Source organism: Trichosurus vulpecula, chromosome 2 (assembly GCF_011100635.1).
Source record: "Trichosurus vulpecula isolate mTriVul1 chromosome 2, mTriVul1.pri, whole genome shotgun sequence".
Lineage (NCBI taxonomy): Eukaryota > Metazoa > Chordata > Mammalia > Diprotodontia > Phalangeridae > Trichosurus > Trichosurus vulpecula.
The window spans coordinates 248,341,059-248,355,984 of NC_050574.1; the positions used below are offsets into that span (position 1 = coordinate 248,341,059).

The 14,926-nt window shown below is 36.0% G+C and overlaps 1 protein-coding gene across 1 annotated transcript in view; it reads right to left on the minus strand.

Moving 5' to 3' along the window:
- COL5A2 (collagen type V alpha 2 chain) overlaps positions 1-14,926 on the minus strand; it is a 193,237-nt gene that overhangs the window by 87,638 nt on the left and 90,673 nt on the right. Inside the window, exons 2-5 of the mRNA XM_036745945.1 lie at positions 6,633-6,860; positions 5,061-5,074; positions 2,622-2,654; positions 1,751-1,783 (exon numbers count right to left, since the gene is read on the minus strand). Of these exons, the coding sequence (XP_036601840.1) occupies positions 1,751-1,783; positions 2,622-2,654; positions 5,061-5,074; positions 6,633-6,860 (308 nt within the window). The remainder of the gene's footprint in view (positions 1-1,750; positions 1,784-2,621; positions 2,655-5,060; positions 5,075-6,632; positions 6,861-14,926) is intronic.

A 14,926-nucleotide genomic window follows, 5' to 3' on the forward strand; every position in this document is an offset into this window, starting at 1 on the left:
TAATTTGAAAAATATAGAAAATAAAACTATGTGTATGTGATGATAGCCCATTATTTCTGAAGAATGTTCTAAATCTATTTCCCCCAGTCTATTAACATGATCTATTCATACAACAATGTTACTGGCAGAGACTTTAAAGCTGCAACAGATTCTATCATGGGCCATGTTGATTAAATTGACAAAAGAAAATTACTATTGTTGTTATAATTAAAAGTTGCCAATGAAAAAATTCTCAGGACCAATCTGTTACTGTGCATGTAATGATAAAAATAAATAAAAACACCCCAAGAGATGAACATATTGTACAATTGTTAAATTCTGAGCATACAACTTGAGGTTTAAACCTCAAAAATAGAGAAAATGAAAAGTGCGAACTCTCAGATGCTATTTGCTGTTTACTGGACACACACTAAAGCAGAGTTGTTCAAATTCCCAAAGAAAGCAATGGGAAATTGTCAAAAGTACTGAGCCAACTGATGGCTCACAGATCTTTTAAAAGTTTTTTAAGTAGTTCATTGCACCTTATCACTTATTTGTGGATGGAATACCCACTTCATTTTCCACAGATTGTAACTGCTATAGTTTCCTGTTCAAAAGTAGTTTAGGATCCATTACATCATTCATATGGATACTGCCTCTAGCTCATAGCTTAGTAGATAAATCTATGAATTTCTCCCCCAATCTCCCACTGCCAAATAAAACTACCTGTTGATGAGCATTTGCAAGCATACTTAGGCTATTCCTCAGGGAGACATTAAACCATGGAACCTATACATCCAAGCAGGACCATCCCAAGCTTGTGCTCAGCTGGCTTATACATTGAGAACCCAAGAGCACCTCTACACAAGGATGAGTTTTCAGAAAAGGATTTTAGTGGAGGGTGTTCAAAACATTTTTAATAAACATAAAAATTTTCAGTTTCTTCTAAATAGGGCAGGTATATGACTTTTATAGAAAGCAGCAAAACTTATGGAAATTTTGATTCTTGAAAAAGATTATTCTTCCATCTTCACCTTTTTCTATAAAATACACAGTGCAATTGAAGTTTGGTACCACTTGAGGAGAGCAAAAGTTTCACAATGAACCAGATCAGGAACTCATTAAATTCAAAATCCAGTACTAGTTGAAACAGAGGTTTCAGAATGAACAGATTAGGACATGCTAGATTCATAAGTTACTAAAGGTAATTTACTTGGTTTCCCTGTCATACTTTGTTTTGGTGTGGTGTGGTGGAGTGGGGTGAGGGGTGTGGGGTGTGTGTGTGTGTGTGTGTGTGTGTGTGTGTGTGTGTGTTAAATCTTGGCACCTATTTGACCACAGATGATGACTTAAAGCTAAATTCAGAACAATCTTGCCACGCTTAACTAAAAATTTGTTATTCTTAGATTCCTTTGTTCCCTAAAGCTACTACAGATCATGAACCAATTTGTAATCTCAATCAGAAACACCAGAAGACAATACTGTATTTTAAAATTTTGTCCTCTAATAATCCACTGCAACCCCACTACCAGAACAGGATTGTTAACAATCAAAGAATCAGGCACGTTGATTGTATCAATTGGCCAACTTAGTTTGGATTTTCTTGTTTTTGATTTTGCTTTAGATTTTGGATGCTTTGCATCCAATGCTTTGGATTTTACCGTAGTCTCCTGAATATAACGTTCTTTCAGTGGATTTTCCCATATTTTCCTGAATATATTATTTCAGGCACAATATTCTCAAAAAAATATAAAATTATTGAAGTACTTACTGCTGGCCCTGGGCGACCTCGGATTCCAGTTACCTAAACAAATAAAACAGATAAAATCATCAGTGAAAGACAAGAATAAAAGTATGTCCTTTGAGAAAATGAAAATGAGCTAGACCACCCACCTTCTTAACAGATTATGATCTAAGAAAAATTTTGTATGTATCTATTATCTTTGTCTAAGTCACATCAAATATCAAAAAATAAACATAAATTCAAAGATTAGAATTATACGAAATATTATATGAACCTCTGGCATTTCATGACTCACCACGAGCATTATACCAACATCTCCAGACAATGACAAAAACTCATTTGCTCATTTAATGTCTGTGAATGTTAGAAAGAGCACCTGAGCAGTAAATGTCTAATTTATCATCCCTGTTTCATGTGTCATGAACAAGTCTCTTGCTCCATCAGAGGGAAATGCCATCGGATTTTCAATCACCTATAAATCTAAATATATTCTATGAGAATTTCATCAGCATCATTGATATTTTCATTTCTGTTTATTTGAATTAATAAAACACTTTTTTCACTTTTCTCTCTGGATGGTAGAGTTATCATTACAGCATTATTCCTATAAGCATGGGGCCACTCAACCTTCATTACACAACTATGGAGTAAAATTAATTTTTCAAATGCCATATTTTTGTCCTTTGGTAAAGTTTTAAAATTCAAGAACTTAATGTTTTAGATTCAAGCACTATCATTACCAAATTCCAAAACTGTTATGCTCAAGTTTTTGAACTGCATACATGGAGTTGGATCAGTATTTCTCAACTCAAGAAATAATTTTCATATATTTTTTCTATCAAAAAAGAAATGTTTAATTCTATAAACAATTACATAGAGGGGAAGGATAAATACTTACAACTGGTACTAATCCAGGTTCTCCTTTTTGTCCCTATATGGAAGAAAATTGTTTAAATTATCATTAATGAGCAGCCTTACCAAATGATGTTTTTACTACTATCTGATACGTAAGCATAAGAAAATCCCACATGGAAATTGGGGAAAACAGGGTTATAACATTTTATGTGTAGCTCACTGGACATTAGGTAATGACCTTTTCACTCCTCTAGCAAACACCAAAGGGCAGCCAGTAAAAAAGGATTATTAAAAGGCAAAGTCTTTCAACTTCTTAACATCTATCTTTATAAAGATGAACATACAAGAAATAGTTTACTTTAGCAGGAACAAGTGGCAATTCATTTCAGTTCAACAACTATTAAATGGCTCGCGTACATAAGACACTGTACTAAGTGCTAGAGATGCAAAGATAAAAATTACATTGTCCCTTCCCTTGAGAAGCTCAAGATTAAATAAAGAGACCTACAATTCAACCAAAGTTATGAAAAACTATATTACAATAGGGAAAGATGGCTAAAGATCAAAAAATTTCAGAAAAAATGACTGAATTTAATCGTTAATATTCAATGAAATTTACTCAAGTTACTTAAGGAAGTAACAGATGTTGCTACAGTGCTGAGGTCATTTAACTATATATATGTATATATATATATATATACATATATATATATTCATAGATATATAGATATATGAAATGAAAAGTTCCTAAGGACTGAATAGGGGGAAATATTGTGACATTTTAAAAAGGAAAATGGAAGGCCCTTGTGATTTCATATTCATATTCATATTAAATTCATAGTGAATTTAACCTCAGTACCTGACATGAAGCTAGAACAAGCCATCTATCAATTAGTAACAAACTCCAATAGCATAAGGGTATAGGGGAGGGGGGGATAGCATGAGTTTTTGAAGGTTAAATCATGCCAAACTAATTTAATTTTCTTTAATGGTAAATATGATAGATATACATGATATTGCTTTAAGTAAATCATTGTATTCACACATTTTATTCTCATAGATAGGCTGGGTATATAAAATCAAAACTATATTGCTATGGTTAAAGAGTGGCAAACAATGTAGAATTGTGGTTTCTGCATAAGAGAGTGGGGTCTATTAAAGGAGAAAGGGCAGGAGAGTGGAGGGAGTGTGAAAGGGGAGAGGAGTAAATAGACCAACTCTGCAATCTATTCTGATCAATATCTCTAATGATAAACTGAATAAAGGAATGGAGAACATACTCATAAAATCTGCAAATGTTACTCATTCAGATAGAGTAGCAAATATAATTCAGAATGTCTGATGATTTTTTTTAACATAGTTCCACAAAAGGGACAAGGTTTAATAAGGGAGAGTGGATTAGGGACAAAGCAAGAAAAATTAAGAAAGTGAGAAAATTATACTTCAATTCCCACTCAGAGTTAATCAATTCACTCTGTTTTTTCATCATGGGTCCTTTAGAATTGTCTTGGATCATTGCATTGATCAGAGTAGCCAAATCTTCCACAGCTGATCATCATTTATGGGCAGCTAGGGGGTATAGTGCTGGGCCTGTACAATTTTATCGGCACGGTTTTATGTGGGCACAGTCCCAAATTATTCTCTAGAATGCTTGGACCAGTTTACTGCTCCAGCAGTAGTTCATTCATGTACCCATGTTTCCCTCATCCCCTTCAGCATCTGTCATTTCTGATAGGTAGGAGGTGGTGCCTCAGAGTTGTTTTAACTTGTATTCCTCTAGTCAATAATGATTTCAACATTTTACATGACTATAGGTAGCTTTGATTTCTTCTGAAAACTACCTGTGATATCCTTTGACCATTTATCAATTGGGGAATGGTTCTTATTTTTATAAATTTGACTCAATTCTATACTGATAGATTGAGATATCTGGGGAACCAGACAGTAGAAACAAGGTAAATCTCATGGTAGGATTCTCTTCCTTCCACTTGAAATAGAATCAGGGTTTGAGTTCCCATGGCAAATTCTGGTTAAAATATAAATTAATTTCAAGTACCTGCACCAGATAGGCTATATCACTCATTAAAATCTGAGTCATTAATTACTGTTATTCGGTGATTCATTCAAGTGATGTTTTCCTTTCCTAAGCAAGGTGAAAACACAGGTGATTTTTTTTTTACATTTTTAGTTTAAAGGTAATAATCATGTACATTTTATCAATCACCCATAGCAACAACCTAACCTGTGCTAGGTACATCAGAGGTACTGAATAAATACTTAAACGGAGACGAATTTTCCTGATGCTTGTAGTGGGATAATAATCCTATCTGGATGGATGGGGCAGTAAATAAATAATAGGAATAAGAATAATTAGAATAATTCTATGAACTTGTATTGGCATAGCACTTCATAAAAAACTCTTAGGTAATCATGGGTACAGACTAGGATGAATAAAATGCAAACTAAAGAAACATGAACTTACCTTTCTTCCTCTAGCTATAAAAAGCAAAGCACAGATATATTATTATTATTATTATTATTATTGAAAATTCTAGCCTAGAAATTACAAATACCATACTCCCAATTATATTTTTAAATCTGCGTCAACTATGCAACAGCTTAAGGTTATGGGCAAAAATTCAACAAAATCAAGACTTTACCATCAAAAGCACGAATTACTAAATATGTTTATGATGAGATAAAAGTTTCAGAATAACATAAAGTATTAATACTTTTGAAACGCCCAGTGTTATTAAGCTAATAATCAAATAATACTTATGTGGCCTTCACTAAAGTTATGGAATTGGAAATAAAATTTAGGAATATGAACTATTCATTAATAATGAACATACATGCATTTAGAATTTTTTCTTTTGTCAAAACTTAATAAAGCTTACATAAATTTATTATTGTCAATTTATAAGATCTATCATTATATGAAATACTTTTCACAGAATCACGTAGTCTTAGAATTGAATGGGATCAGAGATTTAGAGCCAAAGATGACCTTTGGATTCATCTATTTTTTCTAATCTCCTTCCTACCTGGGCCTTCCTGCCAAATCCTTTTTACAATCTCCCTGGTAAGTAGTCATACAGACCCTGCTTGGTCTATGATGGGAACTCACTAACAAAGCAATTTATTCAATTTCTTAAATTGTTAGAAAGTTCTTTAAATTAAGCTAAATTCTAAGACCTTTTAACTTCCTTCAAATGGACTTGGCTCTGCCCTCTGAGATAAGCAGAATAAGTCTAATCAACTTCCCACATACCAACTCTTCAAATATTTGAAACTCTCTGGGGGGATTTTTTTTATTTCTAAATTCTACACTTTGCACTTTTAATCTCATTCTATTACAATGACTACATGAAAAACATAAACATGTATACCCACCTTATTCTTAGATACACACTTGTCTCTAAGTTATATGCACAGTACCTGATACACATACATAAGTTTTTTTCCCTAATGAACAGGCATTTTTATGTACCACATTTCTGCTTCTAAATCTACTCCCATCCCACCTTAAATAATATATTTTCCTCACTTCTACAATTACCTGAATGTCTAAAGAGTTTGGAGTGCAATATATGGGACTTGAGTAATATTGATACAAAAAATAGTTCCTCTATCATTCATGTCCTAGAGATAGGCCAAGATGTGGCATAGCAGGCACATAAGTCAATGTACCGTGGAAAGCTGATTGGGCCCATTCTGTATCACTAATAGACTTCCTAAGCAACCTCTATATCCCCTATAGTTACAATACTACAAATGATTCCATCACAACTATGGCAGCAAGTAATTACTTCTTGAGTGGAATATAGCATCAGGGTTGGACCTCCTCTTAAAAATTGACTAAGTTTTTTCCATGTAAGGTCTTGGTAGAATTTTCAGCAGTCTTGGGCTACTACCATTCCCATCCCACCTTCTTCAAAGTGAAATACAACGAAGTCCAAAGTCCAGCTCTAATGAACTGAGTCTGTGTAACTTCTAATGATAGACTGTGCTCATCAACCCTCTGTGTAAAACAGCAAATTTTCAGCATTCTTACCAAGACTGGGATTATTGCCACCACCAGCTGTATTTGGACAGACAGGACAGCACTCTCCAGGAGGAGTAATTGGATCTGCACAATCTAACACTTCCTGACACTGGATCTGGTCACAGAGAATGGCTCCATTATCACAGACACAGATCTGACAAGCGGCCGGTTTCCAAATATCCCTGTTCAAGTACATCTGACCATTCTGTGTGCAGGCTATTTCTTCATCATATCCATCTAGAAAAAAAAAGAATAGGAAATGTTATTGACACTTTGAAGTTTCTGAATTCAGAGATAATTACAAGGAAAGTCAGTCAGTCAACAGCATTCTCCAAGCATGCACGAGATGATAAGCTTTTTTTTAAGAAAGAATAAAAGAAATAGGGCTAGGAAATTAGGAACTGAAGGTGACTTAAAAAATGAAGTATCAATGAAAATATATCAAGAGGAAAAAACAGGGTACTAAGGGTATCCCCTTAGGGATAGAGAGAAAAAGAATGATTAAAAAGAGATGAACTACATGAAAGATGGAAATTTTGAGGCAGATTTCAAAGGACATAAAGCCATTTTAAGGTGGAGAGAACAATTCAGGGAAGAAAATCAGCACAGAGTTCTAAAAATTAATGTGAAATGCCAGCTCAAAGAAGTGCCAATGTGGGTGGTGTTAAGGGGAATAACAAACTCTTGTCACCTCCCAGTGACTTTCTCTATACTACAAACTCTGACTCCATAAACATCATAGTGACTGATGAAATAGACTAAAATAAGAGAGAGGAAAATATCAAATAATGTTGATGACCTAGCCAAAGGGTTTTTGTTGTTGTTTAGTCATTTTAGTTGTGTCTGACTCTGAATGACCCCATTTAGGGGCAAATATACTGGAGTGGTTTGCCATTTGCTTCTTCTGCAGCTTATTTTACAGGTGAGGAACTGAAGCCAACAGGGTTAAGTGACTTGCCCAGAGTCACAAAGCTAGTAAGTGTCTAAGGCCAAATTTGAACTCAGGAAGATTAATTTTCCTGATTTTCCTGATTTTAGCCTAGGTACCCTATCCAATGGGCCACCTAGCTGCCCTAATATGTTTTTAAACAGACTTAAATATTTTAAGAATTTGTGATTTTTTCCATGTTGGCATGTCCCCTACCACAGAAGACTAAAGTCCTCTCTATACTATAATAAAAAGTTTATGAGATAATGTGACCAAAAATCACCACCTGATGACCGACCCTCTGATGAGAAAGCCTATCTAATCTCAGCCAGGGTGGTCAGCAAATAAGGGAATCTGTTGCCCAATTACAGTAGAAGTATTTTTAGATGGGTGGGACCTGTCAAGGCTAGCACTCCAGCAGCAGAGCCTTCAAAATCCCACTGTTCCCTCCATATCACAGACACACAGGAAGAGGACTTTGAAACACACCATCAGGAAAAGTTGAATCTAATCCTAAGTTATGACGAAGACCTCCTGTAAACCTTCTGAAACCAGGTTTTCTCTTAAATCATAATGAGAAAAAACTCATTCTTCATGATTTCATCTTCTTTACTTCAAAATCAATTTTCATGAAGGAAAATAAGTCCAAAACAACATAATAAATTGCTGTGTGATCTCTGCTAAATATTTTCCTTAATTTTAATGTGAAATTATGCATAATTTTTTTTAAAAATTTCACAATGAAAAAATGATATGCTGGCATTAGAATTAATATTTCCTTCATGGGCACAAAAGCAATAGTACATACAAATCATATGTCAATGACTATTTTTTACAAACACAAATCTTGTAGATTGCTAAAAAAAAAAAAAGCTAAAAGGAAAAAAGGAGTTTGTCATGTAATGTGATTTAAATATGCCTTTAGATGAAAGCTCAAGAAAATAATTTCAGCCAGAAGAAAAACCATTAGAAAAAGCATGGTGTATTTTTCCACTATGACACTGAAATCTACTTTCTTAAGCTATACAATGGTATTTATCTCTCCACTCTGTAGGGTACATTGTGTAATTTTCTGTCTAACATGTTTAACCGTTCTTCCCAGATGTTTAACATATGGAAAAATGCTTCCTGGTTGTGGCAATATCATAGTTGTTTCTGCTTTTCAGATGAAGACTAATAAGTTGATTCTCCTCCTCATCAAAGGACCTTTATCTTTCTTCAACAGAATGCCTAGGTTTGTTCCAAGCATTACAAATGAAATACCAAATCAAACAGATCAAATAAGATAATAAATGTAAAGCATTTTGAAAACCTTAAAGCACTATATCAGCAATAAGTATTGTTATTATTATATAATTATTATATAGGCTTTTTACCTGCATAGGGGTCCAAATCACAAATCTACCTTTCCTACAAAGAACTTCCAGCAAAAGAAACAATGACCAATATTTCATCCAGAAGAGTGCTGGCAAATGTTTAACTAGCCTGCCCCCACCTCCCTGACCCCTGCAAAAAAAAATGTACATAGAACACACTTTGAAATTTAATTTCCATCATTAATATTTTCTCCATCACTTTAAGTCTAAACAATCAACAAAACAATGAATAAAGCCTTGCTTTGTGGTGTTTGCCAATTTCTGAGGTGTAAATGCTCACACTCAACATTTGACCCCTGGTTCTCCTGAGACAGTAAGAGCTGGCTCCAAGACACCCTAGGTTGAATCCCAAATAAAGAGTGGACTTTAAAAAATTAGAAATCACTCAAAGCATGAGTCTGGTTAATTCCATAGTGAATTCTTCTGCTGTGCTTCACCTTTGAGGAGGTTCGCTTTATACCGTCCCATGAAATCTTTGGCATAGCTGACAAAACAAGAGCATGTCCATGATAATGTTCCCCACTGTACTTCATGGCTTTCTGAGAAGTCACTGAATATTTGTAAATACCAAGCTTCTTGCCTCGAACAAGATTTCACAGCATTTACACAAATTGTGCTATGATATAAGTTATCCCCAAAGTCTTGCGCACTAGCGCACCAAGACTTTTGGGACAGACTGTATCATATTTTCACTCAGCCCAAGTTTTGTTTCTGGATCCACAGGTCTAACAATGCATTCAGTTCAATACAATTTAACAGGTGCTATCAAGTTTAGCACTGTACTAGGTTCCATTCAAAAAAAGTAACTAGAGAAAAATATTTCCTATAGTCCTTTCCTTAAAGTGGTTTGCAATGTATGGAGGATGTTAAGACCTGCAAATGTGAAGCTATCAGAAAGAGGGATGAAAGGGAAAAGAAAGAATAATTCAAGATCATTGCAAACAACTGTTAAGTTAAATATGATCAAAGGCCAAAGGTGCGAGATAGCCCAACTGCCAAAACCCAAAGGGGAGAAGTCCTTGTCTTTCATTACTTCTGGGTCAGCTGAGAAAAATGATTATTTTCTCTCCATGTCTCTCTTTCTCTGTCTCTCTTTGTCTCTTTCTGTTTCTCTGTCTCTCTCTTTCTGTCCCTCTCCTCTCTGGCTCTGTCTCTGTGTCTCTGTCTCTGTCTCTGTCTCTCTTTCTCTCTCCTCTCGCTCTTGCTCTGTCTCATTTTGCTTCTGGATTTAGAATCAGGAAGACGAGTTTAAATCCTGCCTCAAACACTTACTAGTTTTGTGACTCTGGGTAAGTCACAACTTCGGCCAGACTCAGTTTCCTTATCTGTAAAATGGGGATAATAGTACCCACTGCCTAGAGTTGTTGTAAGGATCAAGTGTGCCATCATAGTTAAATCACTTTGAAAACCTTCAAGCACTTCATCAATAGTACCCAACATTATCTCGTGCAAACTCTTTGGAGATCATAGAGCCATAACTTTATAGCCCTGCGAGGGACCTTTAAGGCCTACCCACCTTATTTTGTTGATGAGGGAACTGAGACCAGAGAAATAAAGTAATTTTCCTGTGGTCCCTTCGGTAGAAAGTAGCAGAACCAGGATTCAAATCTAGGTCATCTGACTCCATATTCAATTCTCTTTTTTTTGTATACTATGCTGAGGATTATGGAGAGTCATTTGGGTCACTGATTTTTTTTTTCTTCAAATGATAATGTTGGAAGTCAGTCTGAATATGATTGCAGTTCTTTTTGCCCTGAGATTTAATATTTAGATGTAGAAGTAACATGGAAAGTTTGTTTGGATCACACTTAAACAGCAAAGATGTTAGGCTGCTTCTGGGCTCCAGAACTCTTTTTCTTCTCCCTGTTCTCTCCCTCCTTCCGCCCCACCCAGCATTGCAGATGGCACTAATATGTATTGAACTCCTGCTGACATAATTCATTCAAAAATGAGTAAAAGGAGTTCAATGCATATTTGTGGTTAAAAAGAACAGAACATGTCACGATTGTCCCACATTTCAAAAGCATCCATGCCTCTTCTGATTACTTCTTTTACAACTGCTTTCACAGCCCAGCATGGACTGAAAGCTGGCCTTAGAATCAGGAAAAAGTGATTTTGAGTTCTGCTTGTTACTCATGTTGACTGTGTGACCCCGGGTAAGTCTCTTTCACCTCTCAGAAAAGATTTTGATCTTTATTAGTAAAGGAAGTTGTTCGTTGGGAGCACCCGACACCATTGAAATCATAGTTTCAATTTCTTTTTTAAAAAAAGTAAATAAGCTTTGAAAGCAATATATAGAGTCAAACAGTTAGCATTTATTAAGCATTTATGGTGTGCCAGACTCTGTATATTTATGGATTTATTATTATCCTGATATTCCCTTCAGTGTTAAAATCATTACTGTCCTCTTTGAACCCTCCATTATCCACACAAATTCACAGTGTCTCCGAAGCCTAGAGTCTTAAAAAAAAAAAAAAGTTTGGGTATTAGATGCTTGGACAAGGAAAAAAATTGTACAAAGTATGAAAAATCCCTCCTGAGCAATAATATTATACTATAGGTCTTTAGGCTAGAGTTATTCTTTTAGGTGTCATGATGCCTGTGAATAAGCAATAGATGAGTAAAAGTTTCATAAAACAGCTTAAATTTTTGTAGGCCTTGTGAACTTTTTGGAGGTGGAGGGGGGGGGCAGGAAAGTCTCAAGAATGTTAACTTTTTTTTTGATTGTTATCTGCTTATTTTATCCTCACACAATGTCCCAAACCATCATGAATCATTACCACAGCTGTGCTGGCGTTGCTGTCTTAGATAAGACAGCTGAATCTTGTGACCAAGTTTTCTTTGGGAATGTCTCCACTGTGCCATATCCTTTCCATCTTCAATTGGTCCCGGTTTTTATATTCGGTTGTTAATCACTAGGTGGCAGGCAAAACCCATCACTCAGCAATAATAACCCAAATGATCAGCAAATGGGAGCACCCAGAGGAGGCCACGCCCTGAGCTTGCTCGTCCTTTTTATGTAACTTTCCTTACGCTTAGACTTCTCTCACAGAGGACTGTCCATGTGGCCACTACTTTACTTAATTACTTGGGAAGGGCTTGTGGTGGGGGTGGGTGGCAGAGGGCTGGGAGGAGGGCTCAAACACACACACACAGAATGCATTTTTAAAACAGTACTTAACATTTTTAACTTTTTTTTTTAATGCTCTAAGTCCAGCAGCCAATTTGGTCCACTCAGACCATCTTCTGTCATTTTCATTCTGTGCTCTCCATGCATGAATAGCACAGAAGAGAGGATATTTGACAACTTTTAACCTAGTTCCTGATGATGAAACAACTCAGTGAGCAGCTTGACCTAGCACATATATTGTCAGATTTTCCATCCCTTCACACAGAGGGAGGTGGTAGCTAAGCACTGCATTTGAAAAACAAGAGAAATCTGCCACTCTGTGTCTCCTGCCCCCCATATACTATCCTACCACTACCACCAACAGCATTAAGGGCCAAACCCCTCCCCAGCAAAAGAGAAAAGCTGCCATCACTGTCTCTTGTGAACTGATGACTCTTCTGGGACAAAATCTGTCTCCTCTGCCCCATGATACTAAAAATACCACCTATAGGAATTATCTACCCTCAAAACACCCACCTTTAGGGGTTATCTACCCTTTAAAGCACATAAAATGCCACGTAGAGGTTATCTACCCCTAAAAATACATAAGACAGCACCATTAGAGGCTATCTACCCCTAAAAACACATAAATCACCACCTTTAGGGGTTATCTGGCTAGAACTAGGCCCCTTTATATAGAGCCACTTTCCTTAGCCTTGAAATCTCTCATATTTACATCTCCTTTTAAGGAAGACATCTTAGAGCTATTATTTCTTTTGTGTCTCACAACTGTTAGCAGAGCACTAAGCACACAGTTTATCAAAAGACACAATCTATCATATCTTGGATTTCTGGCTGCAAGAAACTTAGAGGTCATGCATCCTAATCCCTTCATTTTTCAGATGAGGAAATCCAAGGCCTAGAAGGGTTAGGCAACTTTTCCAAAGTCACACAAGTACTAAATAGCAGCTAGAATTCAAATACAATTTTTCTAACTCTAAACCTGAAGCTCTTTCCACTGAACTAAACTACTGCCTCTAGTTAATTAGTAGTCCAGTGATACTCGTTTACTGTTTCTCCCAGATTATTCTCTTAGATGCAAATGTTTAGGTTATTTATGCTCCTTTTCTAATAACAACAACGAAAGATTAGCAACGGACTAATTGTAAAGTCAAGACAAACCTACCATATATACTATTCAACGTGGCTATCCAAACATTATTAGGAGTTCTGATACAATCTCACCCAAAACATAATATCACAACATCCTTCTCCGTAAAGTCAAAATTATGATTGCCTGCAATGACTACGGGATGATCACCTCCTCACCCTTTGCCCTAGCAAGCTAGCTTTCAGTCTGCTAATACACAAGTTTCTCCAAAGATATAGTTCAGACTGCTAAGCACATGGTAAAACCAACTGTGAAGAGACCTGAGCAATGGCTTTCTATGTATTTCTGTGAACTTCGGATTCAGCAGTCTAACAAGCTCAAGTCCAGTTCTGAAATGTTATTGATCTGGTTTGACAAGTCTCAAACTGTTGTTGATTGATCGCTCAAGTCTCAAAAATACATGGATTTTGTGATGGGCAAAATCATCACAAGGAGGCACAATAAGGTTCTTAGGTCTTTTTAAAATGCATTCACTGTAATTCTTTTTGCCTAAGTTCAGAATTCTCCTTTGAGCGATGGATAACATAGAGAGACATATGTGTGTATGTATATACACATACATACATACAAAAAGAAAGAGCTTTAGGTGATGAAAGTCATTTTGGCACATCTAGATATTAAAAAGAATCTTTTTTAAAGTTCTGGATTGAAGTCTGAGGTTTAAATGAGAGTATATATTGAATAATCTGCTATTGCATATCCAAAGGTTATCCAGGCTAGAGATTTTTGGGCTACTTATTTCAAATGAACAGGGCTAAAATCAAATCCATAGGTCCCAAAAATAAAAATGCCTAGTGTTGTTGAGGTCTAGGGGTGCTTGAACTCTGAAATTCAAGGGCAAGTGACACAGGTCCTGCCTTGAATGAATTCGAATCAAGCCTTATTTTAGCCAGAGATAAGGCTTATTAGAACACTGGTCAGGGCGGGCAAGATTTTAAGAATCCGCCCTATTGTGACACTTGTATTGACAAGCGGGCCAGACCAAATCTGAGTGTATTTGTGACTACAAACAGGCCAGTCCAGGAGCGGCCAAGTAGTCTGGGGTGACTGGGAGGTAACAGAGAAGGACCCAGAAGGGTGGGATGCCCCAGGGACCTGGGCCACATGGGAAAGTCCAGGGGCTTTTCCTTTTTGGGGTCCAGATCCCAAAGACATAGTCTTTTCTTTTTAGGGGTTCACAGCCCATCCCCATCAGTGTGATACAAGGTATTACCAACATTTATTCTAGATTACCATATACCAAAATACTATACATATGTAATGTTTAATCCATATACGATTGCTTATCATTGTAAAAGATGTTTAAAGATTTAATAAAAACAAATTCTTCAGAACATTAAAGTTTTAGAGTATGATGTGCTTTTAGAATCAATTTTTCTCTCCACATTTTGGCTTTTTTCTCAGAATTTTTTGTACCTTCAAGCAACTTGACCTGACTCTTCATTCTTTGTCAAGCTGTGTGGGAAGATGAGACTTCATTCTGACTATGTCTACCACAAAATTCCCTCCTTGCTCATTCAGTTCCACAACAGCCTGTGCTGATTCATTGTAATATTGTTCTACTGTTAGCTAACTTTTCAGCTCACGTATCTTGCTGGATCTTTTGTACTATAAAATATTACTTCCGAATATTTTACTGCCATGTTTTCTAATTCCTTTAAGAAGAGAATTAATGCCCGTTAGTAAGCTTCATCATCTTTCTTACCCTTAAATACTTTT